Source organism: Dacryopinax primogenitus (assembly GCF_000292625.1).
Source record: "Dacryopinax primogenitus strain DJM-731 SS1 chromosome Unknown DACRYscaffold_5, whole genome shotgun sequence".
Lineage (NCBI taxonomy): Eukaryota > Fungi > Basidiomycota > Dacrymycetes > Dacrymycetales > Dacrymycetaceae > Dacryopinax > Dacryopinax primogenitus.
This window is the reverse complement of record NW_024467202.1, coordinates 1,359,723-1,379,831: the sequence shown is the minus strand read 5'-3', so window position 1 is coordinate 1,379,831 and position 20,109 is coordinate 1,359,723. Positions and strand designations below refer to the sequence as shown.

General features: G+C 51.9%; 6 protein-coding genes across 6 annotated transcripts in view; 3 read left to right on the top strand and 3 right to left on the bottom strand.

Annotated features, from left to right (window-relative positions):
- Positions 1 to 79: 79 nt before the first annotated feature.
- DACRYDRAFT_49099 (uncharacterized protein) lies at positions 80 to 696 on the top strand (the record flags this gene model as incomplete). The annotated part of the gene is made up of 3 exons (XM_040774881.1): positions 80 to 349; positions 406 to 588; positions 649 to 696. Coding segments are annotated over 3 exons (501 nt in total), but the record flags the coding sequence as incomplete, so codon positions are not given.
- An 897-nt stretch (positions 697 to 1,593) lies between these two features.
- On the bottom strand, positions 1,594 to 2,975 carry DACRYDRAFT_21309 (uncharacterized protein). Its single transcript, XM_040772334.1, has 3 exons — positions 2,492 to 2,975; positions 2,102 to 2,443; positions 1,594 to 2,052 (listed from the first exon to the last, which is right to left on the bottom strand). The coding sequence occupies exons 1-3, from the start codon at positions 2,548 to 2,550 to the stop codon at positions 1,689 to 1,691; spliced, it is 765 nt and encodes a 254-aa protein (XP_040630805.1). The 5' UTR covers positions 2,551 to 2,975; the 3' UTR covers positions 1,594 to 1,688.
- Positions 2,976 to 3,481: 506 nt separating this feature from the next.
- On the bottom strand, positions 3,482 to 8,489 carry DACRYDRAFT_21308 (Oligoxyloglucan reducing end-specific cellobiohydrolase). The gene is made up of 9 exons (XM_040772333.1): positions 8,245 to 8,489; positions 8,061 to 8,195; positions 7,808 to 8,008; positions 6,722 to 7,758; positions 6,084 to 6,672; positions 4,934 to 6,028; positions 4,442 to 4,883; positions 4,191 to 4,389; positions 3,482 to 4,142 (listed from the first exon to the last, which is right to left on the bottom strand). Exons 1-9 carry the CDS (start codon positions 8,389 to 8,391, stop codon positions 3,599 to 3,601), a joined length of 4,389 nt encoding a protein of 1,462 aa, XP_040630804.1. The 5' UTR covers positions 8,392 to 8,489; the 3' UTR covers positions 3,482 to 3,598.
- A 289-nt stretch (positions 8,490 to 8,778) lies between these two features.
- Positions 8,779 to 9,826, bottom strand: DACRYDRAFT_106069 (uncharacterized protein; the record flags this gene model as incomplete). The annotated part of the gene is made up of 2 exons (XM_040768193.1): positions 8,779 to 9,087; positions 9,146 to 9,826. The coding sequence occupies 2 exons, from the start codon at positions 9,824 to 9,826 to the stop codon at positions 8,779 to 8,781; spliced, it is 990 nt and encodes a 329-aa protein (XP_040630803.1).
- Positions 9,827 to 10,032: 206 nt separating this feature from the next.
- DACRYDRAFT_115208 (uncharacterized protein) lies at positions 10,033 to 11,860 on the top strand (the record flags this gene model as incomplete). Its single annotated transcript, XM_040769953.1, has 4 exons — positions 10,033 to 10,440; positions 10,491 to 11,331; positions 11,382 to 11,673; positions 11,734 to 11,860. 4 exons carry the CDS (start codon positions 10,033 to 10,035, stop codon positions 11,858 to 11,860), a joined length of 1,668 nt encoding a protein of 555 aa, XP_040630802.1.
- Positions 11,861 to 12,249: 389 nt separating this feature from the next.
- The window catches only part of DACRYDRAFT_49562 (FAD/NADP-binding domain-containing protein), a gene marked incomplete at both ends in the record, with an annotated part of 20,523 nt that continues 12,663 nt past the window's right edge, over positions 12,250 to 20,109 (top strand). Inside the window, 3 exons of the mRNA XM_040774912.1 lie at positions 12,250 to 12,793; positions 12,845 to 12,970; positions 13,020 to 13,288. Coding sequence (XP_040630801.1) covers positions 12,250 to 12,793; positions 12,845 to 12,970; positions 13,020 to 13,288 — 939 coding nt within the window. The remainder of the gene's footprint in view (positions 12,794 to 12,844; positions 12,971 to 13,019; positions 13,289 to 20,109) is intronic.

Below are 20,109 nucleotides of genomic sequence, written 5' to 3'. Positions count from 1 at the left end.
GCCCTAGAAGAAGGACACCATGTTCTTCGTAGTGAGCACACATTCATCTGCTTCTATACAATAACTGACCCGCTCCTAGAAAGATCTACATCACACGATCCTTCTCCACCCCTCCTACTTCGGCGCTCGCATGCACCAACACATCGAGTCCAAGCTACACGCCGACGTCGAGGGCACATGTTCCGGAGAGTACGGGTACATCATCGCCGTATTGGATGTGATCGATGTAGGTGTGGGACTTGTGAGCGTTGGCGCGGGGCACGCGGAGTTTACGACGACATATCGGGCTATTGTGTTCAAGCCGTTTAAGGGTGAGGTGCTTGATAGCGTCGTCACCAGTGTGAATAAAGTGCGTTCCATCCCTCCCTCTCTGTGTTCCCCGTATCCAAGCTAACTTCGTTCCAGATGGGGTTCTTTGCCGAAGTCGGCCCTCTCCAAGTATTTGTCTCCGCCCACCTAATCCACCCCGACATGCGCTTCGACAGCGCCGCCGCCAATCCCTGTTTTGCCAGTTCAGACCAAGTGATCGAGAAGGACACGCATGTGCGGTTAAAGCTGGTTGGCACCAGGGTAGACGCAACGGAGATCGTGAGTTCCTTTCCCCCGTCTTGTCAGGAGACTGGCTGACTGTTTGCGCCTACGGGTTAGTTCGCGATTGGGACGATTAAGGAGGATCATCTGGGGGTGATTGACTGAGTGGACGCACCGCGGGTGGCATTTTACGCATTGACATCTCACATCCTCACATCCTCACGCCATGTAATAAGCACACCACGTTCACCAATAATTTCCTCTGAAGACATGCCCGTGAGCGTCAGCCTTACGGCCCAGATACCGCTAGCGCCTTTCTCGTTGGGTGAAACGTGTTGCACTGGCAGGGAAGCGATGAACGCAGGCATGCACTTTTCCTGTTCGTTTTGGCAGGAAAAGACAGTGGCGGTCTCCTTTCCTTCTCAGGCTATTGCAAACATACTAGTAACATGTGACGAGGCTTGCCTTGGGTTGAAAGCGATACTATCTTCCTGTCAGAGGTGCAGTGTGGGAATTTACCGCGGATCGCCAGCATCTGTAACAAATACATCCCGATCGCTGTCCGGCCGTTGACTCATCCATCGTCCACCGCCCCAGGGCCGCACCCCACTCTGATCCTGGGTTTCGTCTCTCAATCAACTGACCCATTCTCGAAACTCCTCGGGGTCTGTATGGATAAAACAGTTTCATCAGCTTGTCATTACGCGTGAGAAAAACCCCTCGTTGACCACACAGTTGTGGAACGACCAGCTACTGAGGGCAGTGCCACGTACATATTCGCTTCAAAGTATGGGTTTGTACATGCAGCCAGGTCTTACGGTCATTATGAAAGCTGCCCGGATTGGTCGGTCCATAGCTATATGCGTGTTACGTGTTCCCCTTCTCCGTCGGACATGGTCTTCTCGGGATACGAGTTCGACTGTGGCAGAATGGTGTCATGTCTCCCCACTTATTATGCCGAGTAAGCGGAGGTCGCCGAGCTTCGTGCACGACATGATTTTTGCTTATAATTTAGAACGCAGAGTGGCTTCTCTTCTATCCATCATGTGCAGGATATCATGTTTTTGTCTAAGTGTCCGTAGGCGCCAGCCTAAAAGTAGAGATACAGCAATATTACTTATGATTACTGTTTCAGTCCATAAGCTCCCACGTCGCGGCTAGAATAAGAGCGCCGCGATGCCCGCAGTACCCAGCAGTCCCGCAAGCGCAGCCCTGACCGCCTCAGCACCGCTGTGCGTCGTGGTCACTCCTCCGAGGGTGACGTCCGCCGGCACGCTGCCGCTGACGAAGGTGCTCCCACAGCGGTTCGAGATGACGGTTTCGATTGGTGTGCCTTGGAGATTGAGCGGCGTGCGCAGGGTTGCGTATGCGGCTTGGTTGCAGTCTGTGCAGAGGGAGGAGGTGTCGAGGGTTGATGCGAGCTGGGTCCAGTCCGCTGAGAAGAGGGTGGCTTCGCTTAGGGGAGCACCGATGAGTGTTTGGATGGAGGTGAGGGTGTTGATCAGGCACCAGTTGCCGATGCTACGAGAAATCAGAGTGTGCCATTGATGAAAGGATGAGAGAAACGCACCTCTTGCTGCAGACGACCTCCCTCGCTGGGGTGTAGGCAATCTCAACATCCTGCTGAGCCTGGCTGACGCTGATAGTCGTCCCCTGGGGCAGGACACCGTTCGTGATCAGGTCATTCTGGCACCCCTGGATCACCGAGCTGGTGACAGAATCGAGCGTGGAGTTGGAGCATGCCTGTGCGACGCACATGTCCCCCAGCCAGGTGGTGATAGACGGGATGAGGGAAGTGTTGGATGATAAGGTCAGCACGGGGATCACATCCCCGAGAGAGAGGCAGCTTGCTGCGTTGGAGTTGGCGAGGATGGAGGCAAGGGCAGTCGTACATTGGGTAGAGATGGAGGGACTGTGAAGTGGTTAGTAGGTGTGAGTAGGAGAGGCTAAGTGAGCGTACGTGGTCTGGGCAGCTGCGAGGCCGGCGAGCAGGACGACGAGGGATGTACGAGCGAACATGATTAGCTTTGGTGCTAGAGTATGCGAGGGGATATCAAGTGACTAAGAGTACAGCAAGGCAACCTGTTGCAAATATCTTTATACCTCGAAGGGAGAGGGCGTTGGCGTAAGGAAGGCCAACGGCATGTCCGCTCCAACCGGATTATATAGGCTCACAGACTACGCCAAGGCACCGGCAGGGCGTGTTACATGTCGCCAAGGGGAGTTTCGTCCTTTTTCCGGCGCAGCAGCTTTGTCCCACTTTCGTTATTACGCCCAGGGATAGCCACCGATGTACACGCCTGATCGGTGCGGCAGTACTGTTGCGGTAATTAATCATCTTCTGCCCGCGCCGATGTAAGCCGCACCGCCGCCGGTTCTCAACCAACTCCACGCCGGGAGATCTGCGTCCAGAAAGAGGGCAAGGAGAGAGAATTGCATTTCCGGTTGCTGCGCTCGATGTCAACCCAGAAGAGAAAAGAACAATAATCCGTTCATTACGCAGTCTCCGTGGTCCTAAGAGGGATTTCGCTCAAGAGAGAGGGCGTGTTGTGGAGTATTGTGAAGGCCCCGAGGCTCCGGCTGTGTCGGACGATGTCAGGTTGCACGACCAAACACTGCCTCCTTGTGCTTCGCAACAGAGCCATGTGAAATCTATCAGGGACAATCCCTTTGTCTTTCATCCGAAACCATCTGGGGTACAGCTCTGTGGTGAATCCTCAGGGCATAATCGAAGGAACATAGATTATCTCGAAGGACAGATCATATTTTGAAGAATACAACCTATGCAACAGCACAGCCAATTGGAGCGGTCTCCCGACATCCATCATCATCGAACATCCAGCACGGTCCATCATCATCCATCTTCCCACTGCTCTACACCCTCCCACCAACCTACACAACGAACAAAGATGAACAGAGAGCCAGTACGCGTCTCCCCGGGAAAGGGTCGGCCAAGATCAGGAAGCAGGATGCGAGAATTCGGAACGGGGTAGAGCATGAACGATGGTATCAGAATGTGTGTTTTTCTACGTTCCTTCTTCTCCCTACCTGTCGGCGAACCTTCAGCCTACGACTCCTCGTCCTCGAAGCGCAGCACCTGGGCGTCCTCGTCCACCGCCACAGTCCTGTACCCTCTGCGAGAGCGGAACAGTCCGCTGAGCCAGGGGATGCGGATGTTCTCAATAGCGGTGATCGCTACTGTCGCCAGCCCGAGGAGGTACCAAGGAACGCTAGCGATGGTGTCTACCAGCCCGGCGTCGGTCGACAGAGACGGGCGCGTCATTCCGTCCGGCAGACGGATAGTGCCCTTCATATGGCCCGATCTCTTGTAGAACCAGTAGGCCAGAAGTGAGACCAGGCCCGCTGGGAGTACGATCACGCTGAGCCAGAAGAAGAAGCTCTTCCCTTGCAGGCCAGGACAATCGTGTCGCTTGCCCAGGTTGAGTTGTTCACCACCCTCGCAGGTCGAGAATGGAATCTTGCGGTAGGCGGTACGGTCGTACCAGAACTCCTCGCCGTTCATGCATTGGTCTGCCATGCTTGAAGGCAGCGGCTCAGCACCAGCTACAAGAACGCACTCTCCTGCGTCGTTCCGGCGGTGATTGAACTCGCTGGGGGAACGTCAAAAGGCATCAGCATGGGAAGAACTGCGCACGTACCACTCGAAGTCGCTCCTCTTGCAGATACAGTTATGTACCAGCCTGCCAGGTGGCTTCATGTCCCCAATATAACAATTCCTGTCACGCAACCGGCGGTAATACGCAACTTGGCGGCCGAACAGACATTGTTCCTCTCGCTCTTCGCTAGGACTCCACAGCTCAAAGTCATCGTTGTTCTGGTCTTCGATGTCGAATTTACCTGTACGTAAGTTAGGACCATTTGCAATCTTTTTCTAGTTCAAAGGACTCACATTGCTTCTTCGTCAGCTGCGTGAAGTCGAGGTGAATCGCGACAGTGCCCTGGGTTGAAGACTCGCCGAACATAAGGAACTTGCGGCTCGTATCTGACGGGGCATTCACGAGCGTGTTGATGCGCACCGTGTCGCCAAAGTGGTATTCCCGCCAGTTCAGGCCTTCGTCCGTGGTGAACAAGACGTAGTCAGTCGCCTTCTCGTCATTGACGATGACCAGCAGGGAGCCGGAATCACCGAACTCCCACATGTGGGCGTCCTTGTGCACCTCTTCCCATGTGAAACCAGCGTCACGGGTCAGGAAAATGTCGCTCTCAGTGTACGATGCCAGGGCTTCCCCAACGCTGCCGACAGCCATCATCAGTCCGGTCGCGGCGGGCGAGCTGTAAGTGGCCCGCGCATCACGGCGTTCCGTATACCCATGGATGTTCAAAGTACATTTCTGTCGCAAGTCTGAGTAACACGATATACATCACTATGCAAAGGGCTTACTGTGGAAGTGCAGTCGTATGGCTGGCCCAGAGAGTCCTTCGAGGGAGGAGGAATTGGTTTCCAGCTGCCTCCGTCATTATGCGTGATCCTCGTCTGCAGGCGCTTCTTCCCAGTCAGGAGAGCCTCGTCCGGGTTCGTGAGCACATTAGCAACGGCGATCCCATCCAGCCCCTGATTCTTCTCGAAGTCGACGTATCCCGCATCATTCCGGTTTGCATAGTCCAGCGAGACGCCGTAGTACGTTCCGTTCGAATTAGACTTGAGGATGCTGCCGTACTCTGCCCCCCACTGGGTCGACATGGTCACATGGAGGAAGACAGAGTCAGTGCTGGATTCGAGGATGGTATATGCGTGGTTATCCAGCTTGTACTCGGCCGGGAATAATCCAGTAGCAAAAGTCTTCCCGTCAAGGGACACCTGGAGGTCGAGCGTATTCTGCGCGCCGAGCTCGGCGACGATCATGTATTCCGAGAACTTGGCAAGCCCAACGACGTTATCGAACAGTTTTACCTTCTGCGAATAAAGGTCTCGGCCTGCCACGAGCTGAAGCGGGTTCTCCAAGCCGAACAAGCGCATATTGCCAGACTTTATAGCAAAGGACTCGCAGACGATGAGCCGCTCATCGATCTTGAGGTTCTTGTCACGCCCCCACGTACATTGTTTGACGTAGTTCTCGATCTCATACCACCGCCGGCCATTGTCCTGCGAGTAGTGCGCTGTGGTGCGGCAGCTCGTTCCGCCACCAGGGACATTACAGTCCTGCTGACCGGTCCAGATGATCCAGTCCCTACGGGTAGGGTGGAACTGGAGCAAGGCAACACGGAAAGTGTTCACATCTGTGGGCGTCTCGAGCTCATACCAGTCCCTTCCGGTCGACGTCGTGTACAGCACTTTGCGGGAATCGGTGATGATGTATGCACGGTCATCGGAGTATGCATGCATGTAAATGGCGAGGAAACGCAGATCGGGGTGGAGCTGAGTCCATGAATAGCCCTCGTTGGGTGATTGCCAGACGGTATGGTCTTCCAACTGAACGAGGATGGTCGGCGAGTTCTTGAAGTAGAAATGCTGCAGGATCGGGGCAGGGAATTGGAACTAAAAAACCCTATCAGCTCTCTAAAACCGATTGATAGAGTTACAGTACACGTACGGTCTGATGCGTTGCCTCACCCTCGGGCACAGCAGCGTTCGAGCAGTCCTTCAAAACCTTCTCGTCCTTGACGACGGCTCCCGGGAGTTTCTTATCGCACGTATTCCCAGGGATAAGTCGGTATCCCGACGATCCCTGATACTGCTCGCTCTCCCTACCTGTGGTGCATACTCCACTAGGGATAGGTTCTGGGCCAGCAGCGACACAGTTGCCGCACATGCTGACGAAGTTGTAGTCGCACTCGTAGTCGTAGGCTGTGCAAGCACAGTTCTCTTCGAACTCGATAGGATCCTCAAACTTGTGCCCGACGTAGCAGTCTGCGTCTGCCTTCCGCCGGTTGTAGTATTGCTTGTGACCCATGACACATTCGTGGCCCTTAGCCGTACGAGCATACCACTTCTCAAAATCGCTAGCTCCACACTGCCGTTTCTGCAGCGGCGCAAAATCGAGGAAGACACTGACGTGCCGGCCATCGTCGTTCTGGTCCTTGCGGCTTAACGTGCCGAGGAGCAGGAACTTTTGGGAGGTCGAGTCCGGCACTGTGGTGAGGCCACGAGCGCGGATATTGACCCCGAACTTAAGATCGTGCCTTTCTACAGGTTAGTCATCGTTGGTTGTACGAGGACCAGGGTGCGCACCAGGTAGTCCCAGAATCATAGCTGTATAGCACGTGGTCTGTATAGTCCTCATCATCCACGATGACGATAATGCTCCCCTGTCCGCCAAACTCGTACATATTTGCATTCTGCGCTACCCTCTTCCAATGCAGCCCCGCATCAGAGGACAGGAACGTATCGCACTCCTCGTACGGCAGGAGGTAGTCCCCCACGGACCCTACACCCATAACGAACCCAGGCGCAGGGCTGGAGAATATCCGACCGAGATTGTGTGGGGTCGAGACGGAGTGCAGGTGAAGGGTGCAGTTCTCGTTCGGGCAAGCGATCTCGTTCCCTCTCAAATCGGTAGGGAGGGGGAGCCGATCCCAACTCGAGCCATCGTCGAACGTGATGACTGTACGCAGCTGCTTCTCCTGACCACGGCCATCGACCTCTTCAGCATTGGCGACAAAGTTGGCGAGCCCGACTCCCTCAACACCGACAATCTCCTCATAATCGACAAACCCTTCCGCATTGCGGTTCGTATTCTGCAGACTGCGGACGAAGAATGTTCCATTCGAGTTGGAGACGAACAGTGTTCCGACGGTGCTGCGCGAGTGGGTGAGTACGTCCACGGCAAGTGAATGCGTTGTGCTCTCGACAATGGTGTACGCGTTCTCGAGGAGGCGACCCGACCCATGCGGGAAACGCGCGTGTGCCCAGTTCTGTGCGTCTACCGATACGTACAAGACCATCTCCCCGCTGTCCGGGTTGACGAGGTCCTTGAGCGCTACGACAATGAACTTGCTAACAACACCGAGGGCGACAACTCCACGCCCCTGCTTTCCACGACCGAAGTTGACTATCTGACCATCGGTGTCGAAGAAGTCTTCAGAAGTGTACAAGCGCGAGGACTCAACAGCGTGCCCCTCGGACGACTCCACGTCGATGCCCACGCAAAGCACTTGCCTCTCCGGGGCAGTGAGGAAGTCTTTTGTCGAGCGGGCGAAGACGCAGCGGGTGATAGGGGTGAGGAGAAGCTTGAGGTCATCGGAGAACTGATCGAGGGAGTAGTATGCCTGTCAAAGACGTCAGCACTCGTACACCCGGAGTACAAGTTCAACGCACCTCATCATGGCATTCCCTTCCCCACCATATACCTGTGTTCTCGCACCTCGTCCCATGGAAAAGGACGTACCCTGGCTCAGTCGCATGGAAGCTCAAAGGTGTGCTCGTAAGCGCGGGTGGGATAGGTGTCTCGAACGTCTGCCACGTCTTGCCCCGGTTGATAGTGCGGTAATGTGTATATTTTCGAGAGAGCATGAATGCCTGAATCAGGGTTGTGAGTTTCCGCGGAGCAGCGAGGGGACAAACCACGCACAACTTTGGTGTCGAATGGATGCTCGACGAGCATCGCCGCTTCTCCTTCGGGGATATCCGTACTCTGGGTCCAAGACTTGCCCTCATCTTCTGATACAAAGACGATCCCATTGGCGGTATCATGCCAGAGCACACTCTGCACAAGAGGCATCAGCAAGCGCACAGCACGACAAGGGAGGACATACAGTAGAGTCATCAAAGTAGAACAGCTTGCTAGGAAGCGTAGAGAAGTAGCTGAGCGTTACCAGGGGGATATCGGCGCGTGTGGTGAGGGGGAAGAGGAGGACAAGGAGGAAGAGGGTGACACGAAGTTGGGCAAGCGGGCCGGCCATGACGGCGTCACTGGCTGTCGTGCGTGTGGCCGACGACTGCGTTGATGAGATGCGTTGATAGTACAGAAACAAGGAATGAAGACTGGATTTGAGGTAAGTAAATTGAGCCAAAGATTGTCGAGGTGGTGGTCAAGAGCTGCGCTGTGCACGCCGTTGAAGTGAGTGTATGCGCAGGCTTGTCGATATTTCAGTCATTCATCGAAACACGAACAGCGAACACGACACGCACTCCCTCACTGCGCCGGGTCCAAATTAAACATAATTCCCTTTTGGGGAAAGATATGCGCTGGCTCCTATCGCTTCTAGAGCATTAACAATATTGAACAGCTGCAGAGGCTGAGGGTATTAATATATATGCTACAGGTATACCGATAATCATGGACAATGCTATGCAGAATCGAACCCATATCCAACAGCAGGACTCTCCCCAAACTCGTCACTCACCATCCTCCCGTTCGTCCCTTCTCTCCGGGTCATCGTCATACCCCTAAACCCGAGCATGTTATCATCCCCTGCTCTTCGGGGTGGGCTACTCCCAATTTCTGACAGCGCGGTGTCGGATAATGCACCGTCAGCGTGTGTGATTGCGTGGGAAAGCGTTTGGGAACGTTGCCGACCTGCGTTGAGAGGCGTGAGGTCGAGCGATGGGGTCACTGTCCCGTGATAGGCCGTTACAGCCCTTGAAAGCTCGTCCAGCTATTACCCATGATACATTAGTTCATATTAAGACGTAGTAGGTCACAAGAGAACGCACCTTGCTCATAATGGCCTTCACTGCCTCTTGCCTCTGTTTTCCCCTCTCCTCTCTCTCTCTCTCTCTCTCCTTCTCCTTTTCTTTCTCCCTCTCCTTCTCCTTTTCCTTCTCATCGCCCATATTCTTCGCCGCACCCCTAGCACCCAAATCCACCACCTTATCGACCTTCTCTCCTTTCTCTCCCAGACCCAGACCCTCCCCACTCCATCTCCCAGTAACGTTCTCCATCTCGATATGCTGCTGTGCGAGCTCGGCTTGGAGCTTCCTCACAAGCGCAAGGTGAGCCCACAACTGCTGGGACAACGATGGCTCCGCGTTCTTTCCCGGTTCGCTAGAGGGAGACGCTAACCCCGAGGAGGAGGGGGAAGTCACCGGAGACTGGAGGGGCACAAGCTTGCGAAGAGGTGCCCCAGTGTAGGGGTTATAATCCTGTTCTCCCTTCTCTTTCTCTCCTTCCTCGGGCTTCTTCTCCTGCCCCGGCGCACCAGCCGGTTCCTGTCTCCCAAACCCTGATAGAGCTCCCAACCTGCTCCCTAGCTCTCCGAGTGCGGAAGAGACCGCCTGGACGGCTTGATCTTGTGGTGTCTTTAGTTGCCCAATTGCAGGTGCTGGGGGTGGAGGAGGTGGTTGGGGGGTGGTTGTTGGTGGACGGGAAGAGGTGAGGGAACGGGTTGATGCCATGTTTATGGTATCAGAGTAGTATTACAGTGTTTTCGAGAGAGATAGCTTCAGAGAAAGGAAAAGGAGACAAAATACGACACCAATGTGAGAAGGAACGGAGACCGGAGAAATAACGGAGAAAGTCAACCCCTGCCATGCCGTAAAATTCACGTGCGGTCCCTTACTGAATTTCTCCCCTTGCATCTTCTCTCCTCTTTATACTCAAAATGTCAGAAGAACTAATAACAACCCGGCTTCACATCGCCGGTCTCACACCCAGCATAACCGCCTCCGACCTCCAAGCCCGTTTCTCATCCTTCGGCACTGTCCTCGCCCTCGACGGCCTGCACCTCCCGGACGGCCTCGGTGAGCCGCGCAAGTTTGCATATTTGACACTGCAGAGCACGCCGGTGAAGCTGAAACGATGTATGAATGTGCTTTCTGGGACGATGTATAAGGGTGCGAAGCTGAGGATCGGGGAGGCGAAGATGGATTATACAGCTAGGTGGGAGAAGGAACATGCGGATGCTGTTAGAGAGGAAGAACAGAGAGCGGGAAAGCGACGGAAAATGGAGCGGGTAAAAGAGGCGAAAGATATGAGTCTTGTGACGGTGAATAACGTTGAGGGTCGATTGGTGTGCTCTTTCTTTACCTTCCCAGGCTAGTGCTCATTTGTTCATGGCAGTACTGGCACGTCACAGCTCTAAACCACCTCATCCGGCCCATCCGCATGCGACCCCTCCGCCCTCTTCCACCCCTTCCAGAGCTCGCCTCCAGCAGTAAACCCATGTCCTCCAAGAAGGCGTTGTCGACCGTGCCGCTCAAGAGAGCCAGAAGGATGGTGATCGACCCTCCGAAATGGGGGGCGGTACACCTTACTGGCGCGTTGTTGGAGGCGGGTGAGGTCATCCTTCCCGACCGGGAGAGAGGCGTTGCGCACTTTGCTGAAGATCCAGCGGCTGCTCCACTTGAAGGTACCAAGAAGTCCAAGAAACGGAGAGCTCCTGCGGAACCTGAACCCCCTGCACCTGCGCCACTCCCTAAGGCTCAAGAACATGCCGCCCGTCCACCCATGAAGGAGAAGGGGAGAAAGACAGATGATGTCCTCGCCCTTATTGAAGGCGAGAAAAGCGCGGGATTAGATCTGATACGCCAGATGTTTGGTGAGGGGATGGAGCGTGCTGAGCGTTGGGTGGACGAGGATTCTGATATGGAGGTTGAGCATCCTGAGTGGAATAGGAATGAGAAGCCTGAGAAGGGGAAGGGGAAAGAGGTGAGAGTAGAACGGGAAGAGCAAGAGCATGAGCCAGTAGAAGAAGAGGAAGACGCAGCAGAGGCGGAGGATGAACAGGAACAAGAAGAGGAATCGACCGCGGAAGTGGAGGAGGAGCCAGCAGAGGAACAGGATGAGGATGAGTCCTCCGAGGAGGAGCCAGAAGCGCCCGCATCGACCGCTCAGCCGACAGGTGGGCCAGAGCCCGTGCGAGAGAGCCTTAAGGACCTGTTCGCCCCGCGAGAAGAGACAGGTAAGTTCCTTCTTGGTTCCTCGACACTTCAATTAACGACAATTCTGCAGGTGGATTCACCCTCGACCTGGACCTGGACGACCTCGATATCGACCCCACCCTCGCTCCTGTGCCTCTTCCCTCCTTCCCTGCGCGTCCTGTCCAACCTCTACCGAGCTACGATCCTCCGACAACAGAAAAGTCCGACTGGACTGCGTATCCCCTGTTCTTCCCCACTTGGGACGAAGAGGGAAAGCCGGTGGAACATTTTGCCCATGGTGCAGGAGGAAGGAGGCGCGCGAAGACGTTCTGGGACGTCGCAAGGGAGAAAGGCTGGACGGAGGGGTGGAAACAGGAAACTGAGTACGTGTTATACCTGCAAGTAAGGAAGGCAGAAACGACATGTGCTAACAAATTTAAAAGGGATGAAGCGAGAGAGAGGTGGGAAAAGGTCAGAGGACCGCTGACCCAGGAATGGAAGAAACGGAGTAGGGAGGCCAAGAGGAGGAAGAAAGCGACTGCGTTGGGCGGGGTAGGGGAGGGGATGTGAGCTTTCTGCTGGATAGGATGTGATGACAACTTCGTGCATGAGACATTTATGGCTCAGCTCCGAGTAGCAGCGGGCATCGACTCCGTGGTTGCTGAATCTCCAAAATTTCCTGCAAACTCAAACACCACAACACGGGCCCTTCAAATCAGCTTAACACGTCGCTCGATTGCTTGCACAATTGATGGGTTGCTTATCGTCTTTTGGACACCACGCCGGGCAGTAATGCGCCGGCTCCGCTGCCTGCCAAGTTGATATAGCCGCTTTGTCCCGGTTCCACAATTGTGGTCAACTTGTCTCTTGAAGAGCCACCACAGTACATTAAACATTATTTCGACGATTCGTCTTATTGATGACTTTCCTTTCCTGAAAGGGCGATCGGCAGCCCGACCATGGCTCTGAAGCTCCCACTCTTGAGCAAGTCCATCGACACCACGCAGTTGGTGCCCACTGAGATAGGTGCCGACTGGGCGACGAGGTTCAACACTGCGATTCATGCGCCATCCAACCGTTCAAACAGCTTAGGCGAGATCTTAGTGGACGATGTCGCCCCATGGTGGACGGACCATCTATCCTTGACCTGGGATATCCGAACTTTTGACTCAATCAATAAGATCTGCGATCTCCTGGACTATGCCCTCGCAGAAGGACGTTTATCCGACCTTAGGCTGCAAAACGCTACTGTGCATCCTACTGCCTCAGATAACCTTGTATATATCCAGGGAACGTACGATTTTGAAACGGACACAACTCTCAGCATTGCCATAGTCAAACTTGTTCTCGACGAGCGAACAGACACTTGGAAGGCTTGGACGGTCTTCACGAAGCTTGATGATCTGAAAGGACATGAAGAGAATCGTTCGAGGCTTCGTGTCGACGGCTATACCACTGGGGATCACGTTGACGTTCTAGTGCTTGGCGCTGGACAAAGCGGACGTGGGTTATTACCTGACGACAGGACTTTGACTAAGATTGTTAGGACTCAAGTTCAAGTGGGAGCCGCTCTTCGAACTCTCGGGTTGTCTTGTCTCCTTATCGAACAGCATGCTCGGATCGGAGACCAATGGCGTCAACATTATGACTGCCTCAAGCTGCATCTTCCCAAGTGGTATGGTATGAACCCGTTCGGTGCGTTTTGAAGCTTGGACTCAGAGCGTGATAGCCCAGTTCGCGTACCATCACTGGCCCGCCAAAACCCCGCTCCTGCCCACAAGAAACGACGTTGCCGACTTTCTCGAAGAATACGCAAAGACGACACACCTCAATGTGATGACCTCAACCACTGTGCAATCGGCGAAGTATAATCTTGACGGACACTGGGATGTGGTGCTCAATTTCTCAGACTCGTCAAAAGTGTTACGGTTCACGCATATCGTGCTTGCAACGGGGATCAATGGATTGCGCCCCGTTATGCCTATTGTACCTGGACTAGTGGGCTTTCCTCCTAGCTTATTATAGTCGTTGCTGATTGTATAGTAGGCATCATTCAATGGTGTTGCAATACACTCGAGTGCCTACAAGAATGGTCAAGGCTGGGGTAGTAAGCAGGTTATCGTAGTAGGATGCGGCAATTCCGGTACGCGCTCGTGCTGTCGGCCGATGTCCCAGCTCTTACTTATCAGCAGGTCATGATATCGCGCATGACCTTTACAACCACGGGGCTCGGGTAACCATGATCCAGCGCAATCCGACCATGGTAACGCATCAGGCATTAACCATCCCCATTCTTGGGCGTGCGTGATCCCCAAAGACCAAGATCCATGTCTGATCTCCGACCAGGCTTGTACAAAGAAAACATTCCCGTCGAGAGAGCGGATAATCTGATGGAGTCAACCGCACCTCCAGTTGCCAGGCTACTAGCAAGCATCCCCCCGAAAATCTTGAACAAACATGTCGTGTGGGTCATCTTCTGATCGCCATCGTACTCTTGCTCTTGCTCATATGAATGATAGCGCAGTAAACGAAGACCTAAAGAAAGCGGGCTTCAGGCTCAAACCTCCCGATAGAAACACATTCATCTTCGAGTGCTTTGGTCCGTGATGAATCTTTGACCAATGACTGGGGCTCACCCACGACCTAGGCGGTCATTATTTAAATTCGGGAACTTCTGATCTGATCGTCGACGGCAAGGCACGTAAGCGTGTGCAATATCACCGCCCCGTCGGCGTTAGGTGGATTTAAGCTGGCTCGTTACTGTATGTAGATCAGGGTCTATCATATGATGGAAAACATATGGATGCCGTTATCATACCTGACAGTGGGGTCCCATTAGATTACCACCTGGAGTTCACCAGGCAAACTACAACCAAGGATCATCGATAAACACACTGTCTTCCTCTTATTACACTATCATTTTCAGCTAATCTCGTATCTTAAAAATTCCACACAAGCAACATGTACCCCTCCAACTTTGACCAACATGTACATCTTTCAAGGATCATTTCACTGTGAATTTTCAGCAAGAGAGTTGAAGTGACCGTGAGGCCATTATTGCCCAGTCACCACACCTCCATCTCTCATCCAGAGATGAGGACAGCCCCCCTTCTTACACATTTCATCCATCAACCATTCAATCTTCTTGTAAGGTGACCAATTCATTGCAAAACTGAGAACAGGGGATACAGTGATGCAGGAATGGGTAAGTGACACATATTAGTCATAGAGGTAAAGGTATTCTACTGAGGGGTAATGTCCTTGCTGCATTGCATGAACCATTTGCCAATATCCTTCAGCAGCTGGCTGATGCTGCTGCTATGACCATAACCTACTCAATTCATCAGATAAAGTCAGGGTATGTGAATTCATATTATGCACCATAGAAAATCAGGCCACAGAGTCCCACAAGCACCCCAATCATGATCCATCTGCCTGTTGCCCTCATGCAACCTCTCATTTTCCACTGACAACTAGATATCTTGTGGATACCATGCAGACACCTGCAACAGAACCCTGCGTCATCCAGCAACCACCCATACAAGATACACCCAATGTTGCTGATGCAGGTGCAGTAACCAAGGCAGGCATTGCAGAAAATCTCACTGGTTTCTTCAGCCACACTTTGACACTACTGAAAGTAGATCTCCTGGTCAGCATCAAAGAGCATGCTAACCTTGCCTTCTCTGTTCATAGCTCCATTCATATTCATGTGGGGGGTTGGATTATATGTGAACTGGCCCCCCATCACCTGGTTCTATTGTTAGCGACCCAGATGGAAACAGACAGGATACTCAAGCTTACCACCAGATCACCCACAATTCCATCCAATGCCCACTCCTCATCAAGCATCTTGCGCACCATGCACCTTTCCACCACACTGGCATCCCTCATGTTGTTCATCATCTTGGTCAATGACCCCACCGCTCCATTGACATCCCCACCCCCACTTCCACTGCTCCGACGTCCTCCACCCAGCCTTGTTCCCACCCCTGCATGACACCCAACCCAACCCATCATGACAGGCATGTCTCAAGATGATGAAGTCTTTTTTTGCTAAGTATATATGCACTCAAGTCAGTAATTTTAAGGTAAGCATAGTGTGTAGACATACCTGAAGGTGATAGATGAAGAGAGAGTCCTGCGTCGGCCAGAAAAACAGCAGGGGCAATGCACTTAGGGGCTTGCCCATCCATTCCTGGGCATGTGTGAATACTCCTCAACAGCCTTCATTCTCCATGTTGTATTATATACTAACATAATACTGTAAGTATTAGATCAACTAACAAATTCAGATCATACTTGTCCATCAAACTTCACAGACAGGCATCTTGTATGTTACGCCCCATTTGCTTGCTCAATCTCCCCTTCACAGATGATAGATTACATGGTGCCCCAAATATTCTTAATGGGCAATCCTCCTCCTGGGATGAGAGATGGAGGTGTGGTCACTGGGCCGAACCCTCTATTAGTTGCCTGTCTTTGTCTCTTGATGAGAGATGGAGGTGTGATGACTGAGAGCTGCAGACAAGTCTTCTTCACAACATGAGCCTTCAATTCTTGTGCACTGCTAAATTGAAGCACCATATTCCTACAACTTTGACAACTCTGACCTGGTCATCATTGCCTCAGCCAACATTCCTTCAATGGTGTTTTGGGTGCTTAAAGAGGTATAGTCATATTTATTATTAGGGTTAAAGTTCCACATCATTAATGAAGACAACACATGGGACTTGTATCCTTTTGACTCCGCACAAGGCTGGAAGCAATACCTGGGATATGCCACACAGGGGGTGGATGTGTGTCTTCCATGCACTTCTCCTCTGCCCTCAACAAGCCACTACCTGCATCAACCTAAGTTTTACAGAGGACCACCATATTCTTGCCATAGTCACCTGTATGGATTTACTTATACTGTGATCATCCATTGCTGACATTATTCTCCAGGCAGTTCCAGCATGTTGGGACTTGACGGTTAGTGGTAGTCATCTTTTTCACCCATGATTGCTCACATTTGTTGTTAGAATTTCTCAACCACCCAGTTGCGGTTAGTGCACTTGGTCACCACACCTCCATCTCTCATCCAGAAGTCATGAACAAAGACTCTTCTGCAGCTCTTGGGCACCACACCTCCATCTCTCAACCTCAAGTTGCAGACAAGGACTTGTCTGCAGCTCTCAGTCACCACACCTCCATCTCTCACCCACCTTGCATTTTTGGCAGCAAGTACCTCAGCCAGGAGGAAGCCAAGGCGCTTTGGCAACTGCACGTCAGCCTCTTCTCATGCAATGATGCTCTGGACACTATTGGCGAGAGGCAGGGTGAGGTCTTCATGGGTTTGGTTATGGATATCAGGGAGGGTACCATCCAGGCCTGCAAACATGCTGTCCTTGGTGTTGCTGGGTTGCTCTCCACAGGCTGCACACACCTTGCCAGTGTTTTCTAATTCTGTTCTACCCATGTACTCTTGAAGTAGGAAGCCTCTCCTCTCACTCCAATATATGTCTCCATTCTTCTCTGAGATCCCTTAAAGGTCATCACAATACCATGTCATTTAACTGTACCATCATCTGAATGATCCCCATGCATGCCTTCCACCAGATTACAAATCTACACTATCAGGGCAGGTGGGCACAGTTTCACTGGTTTCTACCTCTGCCTCTGCATTCTCTGCATCATCTACCTGTGATTCAACTTCCTCCATTACATCTGAATGATTCATCTCCTCCAACTGCCTGCACTTACAGTCCCACATGTATAACATATGAGGTGAAGAGGCCAACTTTCTGCCCCTGATACCAGTGGGTTTGCTGATGATCATCCTCATATGCTTCAAGACCAATGAAGGGGGCATTCTGTGGGGTTTCTCCATGTTCTGACCATAGGTACTAGACATATGGAGGCAGATTGACACTGGTGACACACCACATTGCTGAGTTCCACATCATCCTTCTTGTCTGAGTTCCCGGCACTCACCGACAGCCAACTGTAAGGTCCATTAGCTTTGTACATCCTCTCTTCCCTAACTTCCTCAGTCTGCTCCTCTCCTCTGTATGCATTCATCCTTTTGTAATGATGGATGCATGTGTTTCCCTTGTTGTCGGTATCTTTAGATGCTTGTAATTGATGTCAGACTGGCGAGTAGAATGTATGGAGATGGAGCTCACCACTGGGTTGGTTCTGGTGATGTTCACCTCAATCAGGACTGTGCCCCCATGAGAAATCACCTGTGTTGATGACATGATGTTAAAGAGTCCTGTGAGAGGTGGTGGTGACAATGGGTGAGCTTGGTGTGGGTTGCACAGCTCCATGCAAAAACCTGTATGCTTCTTGAAGAACACCATGTGCTAAATCCCTGCCTCATGTCTTCTATCTCTCGATCTCATGGTGTCTTGATCTCACTCATGTTGGCTGCCCAAGCCTATTGCTATTGTATGTTCTCAGGACTATGGGTTGCAAGAGACCTATAGAGTTAGATCCATGTGGTAAGCTCATGTCTTGCTCTCACAATGGTGCTAAGTGGACATCTTGTAGACTTTGAGATTGACCCCATTCAGCACCTGGGCAGGTGCAAGGTATGCAAAGGGGGAAATCATTTCAAGGCTAGGCGCATGGATCAGTTTCTTGTACATGTCAACACACATCAGCACACAAGAACTGGCTCATCTGCTTGATCTGCAAGCTCATACCCAGACAAATTTGAGTGCCTGTGCCCCTCCTCTCACTCAACCTGCCCTCCTGCTCTCATCCAATTCCTGGCATGAATCAGATGAGACTCTGTCTCTAGAGTTTTAAGACTGGGATATTGAAGGGGAGCAGACCCAAGAGTACTATGGATCAGATGGACAACCTTTGGTCTTCAGCATCAGATTGGACATCAACCAATGGCTTGTGCAAGCAAAACACACAGACAATCTGCAGCTGGATCTTCTATGCTATCACAACCTTCTTCATGTGGATCAATCCCAAGCTGTCAACTGGGAGGGTGACAATGGTGAGTCATGCTCTTGTGCTTTGTGGCAGAGGGTGCTGATGCTGCAACCAGCAATGCAGGTATTCAAGCTGTTTGGGTCAGAGGTTGAGCCCTTGTGGTATCCATATGCTAGCAAACCTGTAAGTCCTTACCACCTTCCATCTGCCTAATTTGACTTGTAACAGCTCTTCTTGCTAGATGTGCTCTTCCATCTCCATTGCACTCACTTCACCATGGAAATGCAAGAACTGGTCTGCACTGTGATGCTCAGTCTTGGCAGTACAATTCTGAGTGTAACTGAGTGAGCCCGGTGTGTGAGAGAGTCTCTTGAGCACTTGGGTAATCCTGTCCACTGATTTGTGTCCTTACACTGGAACATTTACTATCTCCAAGACATAGGCAGTCTCCTTGCCAAGGTGCCAACCCTTTTCCCCACTAAATGAATTGGACCTGAGCCTTTATTAGCAGCTCACCAATCCATCCAAACAAGCCGACATGCAGTTCCTCCCCATCATTGGTTCAGCTGGCATGAGTGAGGTTTGGCACAGTACACATTGGGGAAGCAAGGCCTCAGACAAATGCCTCACACCCATGATCATGTATGAAGCTTGACCATGGTTTGTGGATGAGCTGGTCAGGTGCTTGGATGGCAGTTATTTCATCCCTCTCCATTGGGGACAGTTCGAACATACTCAAGGCAACCTAGGCGCCTTTGGTTTTGATGTCCACCTGGTGCCCTATCTGTGCAATGGGCACACATCACCCAAGGCAATAACTCCCAGCATATTACATCCTGATGTCACATTCCACAAACTTTGCATGGTCAAGACATTCCAGAACAATTGGTATGAGTTGAAGGATTACTTAGAGTCTGGCTCTTTAAAATTCCTGGGTATTGTCCAGTGTTCTCTATATATGCAGGAATGGTTACTTATTTGCTATGCAAATGGATACAAGAGGATAGCTCAAGCAATGCCTAACTGCTGGCAACTAGTTGCTGATGGCCGAGTCGTCTACTCTCTACCTCTACTCATTTGGGAAGACAACGTCTCTGGCAACCACTCCAAGCAGTGGTACAAACATTACAATGTTTGTATGTCCAACCTGTCAATGCCTTGACAACAACTCGAAGTGAGCAGCAACATTGCCTTCTTGGGCACCCCGCCTCATGCCAGTGCATTAGAGCTGATGGAAGGAGTGGTGTTGATGATCAAGTAAGTCACCTGGATCACCACACATTCATCTCTCATCACATCGAGCTCTCTGGCAACATATGCTGATTATTGTCATTTAGCGATATCAACCAGACAGGGTACAAGGCTTATGATGCCAAGCTGGGTTCAACCGTTCTGTTTTGATGCTGGATCACTATACTGGGAGGGGATAATCCCATGCAATCAGACTTCTGTAGCCATCATGGATTGCAGGCTAACCACTTCTGTCGGAAGTTGTTAGGGCAACACAGGCTGACTAAGTCTGCTCACCTAAGAGTGCCAAGAGTCTAAGCAGGCAACAAGGAAGTGGAGTAGACCTGATGACTAAGACCTATCTACAGTATAGGTATCTGTGGATGATCCTAAGAGACCAAGTCTGAAGAGACAGTCCCAGGCAGAGTAGGCCTTATATTTATACCTCTGTGGTGGAACCTGCTAGAACATCTTGCTTACTCAGCCTAGTCAGGTGATCAGGTCATATGACCAAGGATGAGGTCATATGAGGTCATGCACAGCCATGCACAGCAGGTCACCTGACCATCCAATCCTTCCAGCAGGTTCCAGCACATGCCAAGGTATACCAGCTACTTCCATGTCATAAAGGCTTAGTCATGTCTCTTGACCAAGCAATG